At 38.0% G+C, this 10000-nt stretch overlaps 2 protein-coding genes across 2 annotated transcripts in view; one reads left to right on the top strand and one right to left on the bottom strand.

The window, feature by feature from the left end:
* The first annotated feature begins 4119 nt into the window (after positions 1–4119).
* LOC138043417 (fructose-1-phosphate phosphatase YqaB-like) lies at positions 4120–9898 on the top strand. Its single transcript, XM_068889678.1, has 3 exons — positions 4120–4723; positions 5658–5805; positions 7097–9898. The coding sequence occupies exons 1-3, from the start codon at positions 4345–4347 to the stop codon at positions 7254–7256; spliced, it is 687 nt and encodes a 228-aa protein (XP_068745779.1). The 5' UTR covers positions 4120–4344; the 3' UTR covers positions 7257–9898.
* The window catches only part of LOC138043416 (DDRGK domain-containing protein 1-like), a 17423-nt gene continuing 17317 nt past the window's right edge, over positions 9895–10000 (bottom strand). Inside the window, exon 8 of the mRNA XM_068889676.1 lies at positions 9895–10000. This exon is cut by the window's right edge and continues 1722 nt beyond it. The gene's annotated coding sequence lies outside the window, so the exon portion shown is untranslated.

Here is a 10000-nt window from a genome sequence, read left to right as displayed (position 1 = left end):
CCATTGCATAATTTGATAGGTAATGCCATGTATAAAAATGGAAACACCTAAATAAATTGTCGTTGTAGTTGTTGTTGTTGTTGTTGTTTACACGTACACGAGTCAAAGGCAAAGTCTAACACGTTGCAATAAATATATTCAGTGTATTGATGGGTGAGTTCTCTCTTGTGGATTTCGGATAGCCTCTTGTTGATAGGGCATTATAACTAAACCACGAAACAGCCAAACACCGAAAGAGCGAAACGAAAAACTGAAAGACCATGTATGACCCCACCATACATTGAATACTAACTGACAAATATCGTTTTAGGGGCCTAAAACGTTATTGCTCCCAGGGTAGTAGCGTCCATATACGCGCGTACTCCCGTGTGTACAGCTCAAATCCTGGAAACCTTATTCCCTGGACGCATTAATTTTTTAAAGTCGTTATAAAATCTGGCCAAGTTTTTTTAAATTTCGAACTATACTGGTGTCTCTCTATTTGAGTATTTCCAGTATCTTTTCATTAACTCATACCGCAGGCCTGGCAAAAGAATACAACATTGTTGGACGCTGTTGAAAATTGTCGAACGAGGAGGCCAAACGAATGCAACATGTTGCATCCCGGTTTGGCGTTTTAAAGTTCCTTTTAAAATTACCAGCAGAGTCACTCTCTCTGATAGGAACAGAACGGCTGTTCCAGGACCTGGGAACTGCAACAGCAAATGCGCGATCTCCAAAGGTCTTGCACCATGTGCAGGGAACCTTGAGAAGACCCAGGGGAGTAGCGTCCCAGGGTCTTGACTTGCAAAGATCCTGCAGATAAATTGGCGCCATGCCCCTGAGAGCTTTGAACAAAAAAGGGCTATCTGTTCGAAGAGAGATTGCTCAAGCTTTCGTCGCTCGAAACATTCTTCGTGTACGTACACCTTCAAAATCTCACGCTACGACCCTGGCTCCTAATTCATTGAGATTAAGATTAGGATCCAGATTAAGACTGAGATTAGGAACCATAACTTTTTAGGCCTAATTAGGCTATTTTAAGGAGGATTTTGTGATTGTCGTGTGCTGTGATTTTATCAGAACTTACGAGAGTTCGTAGTGTAATAGGGAAATTATTCCCGGTTCTTTATGGCCGTATAATATGTACCAGGCAGCTTAATTCAAACACCAATAAAAATAATGATAAATATATATTTTGAGCTGAGCAACGTTTTTGTGATTCTTTTGGACTGCTGCCGCACAATGTTTCATCGAATTTTGGTTAAAGCGCCTCAATTTTTTCAGTTTTGTGGAGTGCTAAGTAGCATCGTAAAAAATTGTAAATGGAATTTGTTGCCCGCAGTTGGTCCCACTAAACTCCACGGTGAACTCCACATTGGACAGGTCACAGGTCGCTGGTACTAGCCTCGATACTAGCCCTTGTGACCGAAGCCAAAAAGCCCGGGGGCGGGGGGGTGGGGGACTCCCAGAAAACTTGGATGGGGGTGTGCGGTCCACTCCCTGAAACCCTTACCCTATTTCAAAATCAAAATCAAAATCAAAATCAAATAACTTTATTTATACACGGTTTTCTCATCAGTACATATTTATGAATTAGAATATTTACAAGACTAATAATACCATCTATCTAAAACTAAAAACTACGAATAAATTAAGTAGTAGTTACTTCTGAATTACATTATTTACTTATGAAAATATTTACTACTTATTTAATTACTTATTACGAATAAATAAGTAGGACTTATGAATTAAAATATTTACTTATCAAAATATTTACTACTAAATATTTCAGACCAACATCTGTAATTTTTCCTACCCTATTTCAGACCTGACCAAAAATTTGATACCCTATTTCAGACCTATTTCAGCTGTAACACGGTTGACGGAATAATTTGAGAAGGGCTTTTGTTTGGAATTTTATTGTTGGTCTTATCGATTACCACCTCATGATGAAGAAGTAGCTCCTTCTAAAACACACCCAATTCAAGACTGGAGTGCTGAAACCATACCCTATTTCAGACCAAAATGGTCTCTTAGTATTTGAATTCAAATTCGTTGCAATTGCCATGTTTTATCACATTTTTTCCAGTATTACGTCAACATCCACTTACTATATATATATGTACATAGACGCAATCCAATGTAGACTCTCATTGTCCCTAAAGAAGGCTGGTTTAGCCAGCCGAAATATAGTACACTAAAATCAAATCTACGTTGTATCGGCTCTTGCTTAAAATATTTAGTTTCTCAAAATAGATACTCCATGTCAGACCAAAACGGCTAACAAACCATATCCCTTGGGGGTTTTGAAGCAAGCAACCGTGTACAATCTTCCTGTCGGTGTACGTTGGATCAGTGGCTTGATCTGATCGGCGTTATTTCAAATTGAGAAACTAAATATTTTGAGCAAGAGCCGATACAACGCAGATTTGATTTTAGTGGTGTACTATATTTCGGCTGGCCAAACCAGCCTTCTTCAGGTACAATGAGAGTTTACATTGAATTGCTTCTATGTACATATATATAGTAAATGGATGTTGACGTAATACTGGAAAAAATGTGATAAAACATGGCAGTTACAAAGATTTTGAATAAAACCAGCAGACAAGGGTTCCGGTACGGTTGTTATGGATAAAACCTGGTACATTGACGAATGCAACAGACAACTTAACGACTCTCCCCACACCCTCTCCAAGGCATTGCAATTAATTCCTATCGAAAAAATATTTTCTAACAGAGACTCGATCTGTAAGGCCAGGGAAGCTTTTTTAATTTAAAAGGCAGGACAATTGATCCCAACGGTCTTAATATCCGCGAAGAAACGTATCAGATTTCAGTTTATTATTTTGAGTGATTTCCGTTATTTTTCCGTGCCTTGAATTCAAAATCTTTGTAATTGCCATGTTTTATCACATTTTTCCAGTATTGTAAACGTCAACATCCATTTACTATATCTATATGTACATAGAAGCAATTCAATGTAAACTTTCATTGTACCTGAAGAAGGCTGGTTTGGCCAGCCGAAATATAGTACACCACTAAAATCAAATCTGTGTTGTATCGGCTCTTGCTCAAAATACCCTTTGGGGCCGCACATACCTATATAGTCCATATAAGGGAGCAGCCCCCCCACCGGGTCAAAAGGATCGCGGCTCTGGGAACGAGAATGCCAGGAATGCCCCAGTTGTATAAATATTTTGTCTATTTCTTGGAACTGACGTTGTGACGAGACTCAAGTCAACTGAACGTTGGCGTCCTTTATTTATAAACTGAAAAGATCAGCCGGAAGAAAAGACGATAAAGAAGAATAAGAGGAGAAAGTAAGGTTTACTCAAGCTTTTTACGAGGAACAAAATACACACACAGTAACTCTTCACTGATTGGGTTGGGAGGGGCAGGAAATGTAGGAAGAAAATTACGAAAGCGTCATAAGCTGGTTCGCAGCGTCGGCAAACAATACGTATTTTGATTAGGGGGTGTTTGTTATCAAAGGGTCAAAGTACAAAAGTAGTCAATAAGCCAACACCGAAATTTGGCACTCTTTGTTCATCAAAAAAGACCAACAATTTACTCAGCGTTCAAGTTCTTGAGGGAGCCTCTGACAACGTGCCGGCTAGCGTTTAAAAAACTAATCTCAGCACCCAAAAATAAGGCTTGATTAACATTTCATCACAAGTGCCTTATGCAAATAAAAATCCTATTGAATAGCGGAAGATCACGCTGTCACAAAAAAAATACGTATGATTTTCAGTTATTTCTGTATTAATGGCAACCATTTTGAAAACAAAACAAATCATTACTGCAAAGGGTGTTTCGTAATTCAAAGAGGCACTGGTGAAGTATTCACATTCCATCGATCATCAGTAAACGGTACATGCAATATCATTCATTAAATGATATTTACTTGGGCTCTAATTACAACACTATTGTTTTTGGATTCGCGACAACAAAGAGCTAAAAAAATTCCAGGAACTGTGAGAAGCAGAAAACCTAGAGAATAACCTTCAAGCATTTTTTCCGAGCTTTTTGGTATTTTCTTTTGCAATTAAAAACAATAATAAAAGCGGATTGGTCAGTCAAAACAAAAAGATGACGTCAGAATTATGGACGCATGTAAATTTAGCGCAAGGGAAAAGCACTCTGCAGTCGTGTTTTTCCAGAGAGGAGTGCTCAACCCCTAGTTGTTGTTCTTAGATCGATTGGTCTGGTTTTATCGATGTAGATCCCTAGAAAGGGGTTGAGTGAGATCTCTGAGGTTTTTCACTTGTCATAGGAGTGGCCGATCCGACTCAATCACAAGGACTCATCTTTGTTACGACTATACAAACTACTGATATCGAGTAGGACGTGACGGTCTCTAAAATGATTCCTGAGTCATGTATAATGCCCCAAGACGTCAAGGCCTTAGTGTTTGATTGCGACGGGACACTTGTGGATACCATGCCAATTCACTGGAAAGCGTGGTGTAAAATCTGTAAGGAAACTGGCCTTGTCTTTCGTAAAACCGATTTCTACAGCTTGGCTGGAGTGCCCGGAAAGAAAATTATTCGCGTGTTGGCAAAACAACAAAAAATCAAACTCGACCCCTTCGTTATCTACGACAGAAAGAGAGAATACTTCTTGGAAGGTTTGTCGTCTGTAACAGCCATCCAGTGTGTTGTACGATTTGCACAAGAGGCTCATCAAATGGGAATTCCAACTGCAGTGGCTTCGGGGAGCTCGCGAACGCAAGTTTTGACTGGTAAGCTTTTAAATAATTATTTCGAATTTTAATCTTACATTGAGTCAGTTACCTCGCTAATAGGGGCGAAAGCAGTGCTTAAAAAAAAAAAACAATTACTCTGAAGGTGTTAAAAGACGCAAGCGAAAAAGATTTAAATTTTTGTTTTGATTCTTCGAGAACTATATTTGGTGGCAGATCATACCCCAGCCGCCGCCCCCTATCAGTCCCCTGTGGAAAGTTCCACTAATACCCAAACATATCGTTGTGCTTTGGATTCGAAATATATGTTTTATTCCATTTTTCAAAGAGTCAACATTAAAAAGGAACGATTTCTGGCGCGATCTCCCGAATTACTTCGAAGCGTGTTTTCATTCATTGGAAACAGAGTCATTGAGTTCAAAGTCCATTATGGAATACAATGGTTACGTGCGCGCTTGTTTCGTGCGTCTTATTTCCTTTGAATGGATTGCTAAGACTCGATTGCACCCTTTTAACATTCTTTGGTGTATACTTTGTAAAAATAGGGTGCATTTAGTCCTAAAAACAATTCGAATACGGAATTTTATTGACGTTGTTAGCGACCGAAGACCGGAAAAAAAGTTGGAGGCATGACGGGGGTGTGAACATGGTCAGAATATTGGTCGGCTCAGCAGGTCATCTCAGTGCTCGAAAACACTAGACGCCTTTAGCACGTACATGTATTTTCGATAAAACAGCGAGGGGAATTATTGCCGTTAATGCGTGAATTATCGAAATAATAAACGTATCTATTAAACATTGTGCCATTTTCTCGCTGGTTTTTGTGCAAAGTTCAGCTCAATATTCCGTTGTTTTATGAGGTCATACTTCGCATCCTGCTAACCACTCTTCGTTGAAAAAACGTGCTTATTCGATTAGAACAAAAAGATATCAGTGTTGTTCCATAAACGTGTAATTTATGTTCTGATTTTAGCCCTCAAGTTAGCGAAAATTGATCACTTATTTGATGTTGTGCTGGGCAACGAAGATTACGAAGACCACAAGCCCGAACCAGACGCCTTTCTCACGGCTGCTAAGCGACTTGGAGTTAAACCAGAAGATTGTTGGGGCTTCGAAGACTCGTAAGTTTTGTGCTTTAATTCAAATTTGTTCTTCTTGAGTATTGCATTTTTGTGGCTTAATTTAGGCAAAGTCTCAGGCTTTTTGATATTGGTATCGTTGTTCCGTTTTATTGTAAAAAATAAAATGCTTATCTTGCAAATGTCGCTCGAGCTTTGTTTGATGTTCCACAACAATGCTTCGAGCTCTTGTTGTTATGGGCAAAGTTCAATGATTTACAAAAGAACTATAAATAGACAAAACATACCGTGATGAAAATTTCTCCGAAGAAATAAGGGCCATTTTAACTTCAAAATGGGTGGAAAATGTTTTGTATTTTGGTGAAAGCTTTGATTGTATGTGACCTTCTAAAGAGCCGAAAGAGTTTGACTCAACATTGTTTTCAAAGAATCTTTGCACTGCAAAATAATTATGTGATGGCAAAATATAGTGTCCAGGTTTTCTAAGTTTCTCAGCGTAAAAAAAGGGATCTTAATATTTTAATCAAGTTTATCGAACGAGTTCACTTTACCATGGGTGCCAGAGGATTTTTTTTGAAAGGACCGAGAGAGTGCTTAGCCTGCGAACGCAGACGTATTTCCGGCGGTCGTTTCTCTCCCTTTTCGGGGGAGAGAAACGACCGCCGGAAATACGTCTGCGTTCGCATGCTAGAGAGTGCTACGCGAGTTGGAGGCAATGACGGTGGACTGAAAAACTCGGTCTTTGCTTTCGACACGCGCAGCATTGTCTTGGACCTTGGATAGAAAATTCCTCTGGCACCCAGGGTGAGTTTAGTTAAGGAATAGGGAAGGATTACGTTTTTGCAAACGTTGGCCGTGTAGCACTTATATGTGAACAGACTTAACTGATAAAAGTGTAGTGCTGCGTCGGTGGGGAAGTAGTATACAAAAATTTGGTTTTATCAACGGAGTTGATAATGTAAATTGGCCACCGTACAGAGATTCGCTCTGACGAAGGGCTAACGCTCGAAACGTCAGCTTTTAGAATCTCTGTACGGTGGCCAATTTACATTATCAACTCCGTTGATAAAACCAAATTTTTGATTAAAGTGTAAGTCTCCACCCCATATGAAACATGCGAGCGATAGCCCTACTGATGGAAATGGGCCCACACAAGGACAGAGAAAAACTCTGACCAGGGTGGTACTTAATTAAGGAATAATTTACTATTTTTAACTCTTAAATTAGGTGCACGTTAATTTCAGAATATAAAGAAAATTATTTTTATTTATAGTATGATTATGTGAACTCCGACAAAAGGCGATTTAACTTTTTTTTTTTAAAATTTTTATAGGGATATTGGCCTTGAGGCAATACGAAAAGCTGGGTTTCACAGATTTACAGATGTTCGTAAAATGGAAGGATACCCCATTAGGACAGATGAGAATGGATTGGAGATAACCAACACCACAACAGAATTTTACAGTCAAAGATATAGAGCTTTTACCGTGTAAAATTAAGTGTGTGTATAGTGATGTAGCCTTGTCGTTGTTATTTGTCACTGTAAATATAAGTGCCCGTGAACTTAAATTTTTATTTGCCTCAATCCCACACATTGTGAATGGTGCAAATGCCAAAAACAGCACAAATTGGATTTTTTTATTTATTTAATTTTTAGAATAATACTATAGTTGAAATTGACTTTCATTTCTGCACATTTTAAAGGTAATTTAAAATAAGGTAAAGTCACTTTATTTAACATCGGCTGTTCCTTCAGCTACAATGCTGATATCAATGGAAGTCAACTGGATGTGCACACTTTACCCCCTTCCCTCTCTCAGTGCTCAATTTTAAAGGTATTTAAATCTACACAAAGTCACAACAGATGTTGAAGTTGCTGGGAATTGAACTTGCAACCTCTCGCTGTCAACATTCACCAGTCAATTGAGCTAATATAATGCCTGCTCCTCATCTAACATTAATTCAAATCTGTAAGTCTCACTCCAGGAGTCAATGGGTTAATTAATTAGTCCATGCCGCGAGTGTTTCATTAGTTAACTCTTTCCATCTCTAAGAAAGGGAACTTTAGTAATCAGGTGAAAACAAGTCTGTGATGTTTTTTGCTTGTTATGGTACCAGTGTATTTTGTTCTCTTTTAATTTTTAACAGTGCAGTGGTCCATTATTTTTACTGTGGGATTTTCAACCTGCACTATTTTCTGAATTTTGATAGTCCATGCATGAGTGGTTGTGTTATCCTTTGCCAGTTTTCAAACTTGACATTTGAATTGGACAGACTTTTTGTTAGTCTCTTTCACAGTCAAAATGGCAATGTCAGACAATGATTATTAATTTGTACATATTGTACAGTGATGTATATAGTAATTACATAATGTCGCTGTTGAACAACTATTATAATTTTTAAAATATCTACAAATAACTGCACTATTGGTAGTACATCATTTCACTTGCAATCGTGCACTCAATGATTTCATAATAATAATAATTATTATTATTATTATTATTACAAGATAAGGCAAAATAATACAGCAATGACTGTACATAATTTCGCCATACCGAATAAGTATTCACGGCCTGGAAATGGTTGAGTTAAATTAAGTTAATTTTTATTACTAGTTTCCTTTGCAGCCACATTTTGGAATGTCAGGCAGCATAATGCATACGACATCCTAAAGGATGGCTGTGAAGGACACATTGAGTTTGTTACAGAACATATCATAAATTTGCAGACCCAAATTCTCTTGGGCTAGTTAAATGATCTCCATATTGGTAGATATTGAATGTATAAACTTGTGCTGCAGAACTATCAGGGACCTTAAGCAAGGACATCGATGACGGCTACAACAATGTTGTCTAAAAATGTTATTTCCTGTTACTGTTCCATGTCGCTCAGCTTGAAAAGTGTGAATACACATTCCAAAAATAAAATTGATGAGAATGGTGTGGATATTTAGGGAGAAAATTAAACATCCATTGTCAGGTGCTCTCGTCCTCTACATGACCTCAAATTTGATCATTTCACGTCGTTGTCAAGACAAGAATGGCACAGAAATGTATCACATGCAGGGCGTGCAGGCCCCAGTTGTTCAAACAATGGCTAGCGCTATCCACCGGATAAACACTCGCAAAACCAATTGAGTTATCCACTGGTTAGTGATTTATCGGGTGTATAGTGCTATCCATCGTTTGAACAACTGGGGCCTGAACTATTGTTTTTGCTATTTAAACCTATTGTTTTGTAGCGTTCTTGTAGCCGCCGTCATTGTCGTCCTTGCTTTAAGGGTTCCTATTATGCTTCATAGTGGAACATCGTGTTGGACAATATTCTTATCCTCTGCAGAAATTCCTAAGTTGCTTTGATTCAATAATACGGACAGGTCTAGCAACAATGGAGCTATTGAATTTGAAAGTGGACCTAATAATTAATTCACATCAAAGATGATATTCTGAACAGTGAAGAGTGGAAGAAATGTTTAAGTGATGATTTTGCTGTTTAAAAAGTGCTCAAAAATCACAGAAGCAACCTTGATCCATTTTATGATTATCACTTTTGGTGGACTTTTTTTGAGATGAATTCCTGGTAAAAAATTCTTTTTGTTTCATAAGAAACCTAGTCCTTTTGTCAAAATTAGCCACTTTCTAAGCTCACTATACTAAAATTAAGTCTTTCAGTCCACATGAAAACGTCCAATGATTTTTGAGAACCTTTTCAACCATAAAATTGTGACAAATATGCCTCCATTTGACAGGCAAAATTATTACTTAACCCATTCACTTCTTAGGTGACCCTGGATGCCCCGGTTGATGAGTAAAAATATCGTCTGGCGTTAGACAGAGTAAAATCTGTTAAGTCAATGACCCAGGAGTCAATGGGTTAATGCAGGGGACATATTTTTTGACTGGTTAATATCTCGTTTAACTGCAGAAAAAGGACTACTTTAAGAGAATTCTGGTAATAATACAGAAGGATTATTGCGGTGCTATTTAATAAAAGCAGCTACATGTAATTGTATTGGGAAGAAAAAGAACAATGGCATCATTACAGAGCAATGTATATTTACGAAATTTATTATTGTGAAGAAATCAGACTTACAGATACAAGGGGAATAAAAAGAAAACGTCACAAGTCATGTAAATTCAACTGTGGTTTAATCATTCCTAAGAACTGCATCCTTTTGTTCAAAACAACAAATAATGCTTCAGAGCATGCACAGGCAAGCATGTCAGTTAACAGTCAC

The sequence above is a fragment of the Montipora capricornis genome, chromosome 3 (assembly GCF_036669925.1).
Source record: "Montipora capricornis isolate CH-2021 chromosome 3, ASM3666992v2, whole genome shotgun sequence".
Taxonomy (NCBI): Eukaryota; Metazoa; Cnidaria; class Anthozoa; order Scleractinia; family Acroporidae; genus Montipora; species Montipora capricornis.
This window is presented reverse-complemented; position numbering and strand designations above follow the sequence as displayed.

Bases quoted from the DNA above. Each gene is read 5' to 3' on its own strand.
- LOC138043417 (XM_068889678.1), top strand. From the start codon at position 4,345: ATGATTCCTGAGTCATGTATAATGCCCCAAGACGTCAAGGCCTTAGTG. The intron at 4,724-5,657 runs GTAAGCTTTTAA...TTCTGATTTTAG, and splicing joins GCGAACGCAAGTTTTGACTG to CCCTCAAGTTAGCGAAAATT. The intron at 5,806-7,096 runs GTAAGTTTTGTG...AAATTTTTATAG, and splicing joins TGTTGGGGCTTCGAAGACTC to GGATATTGGCCTTGAGGCAA.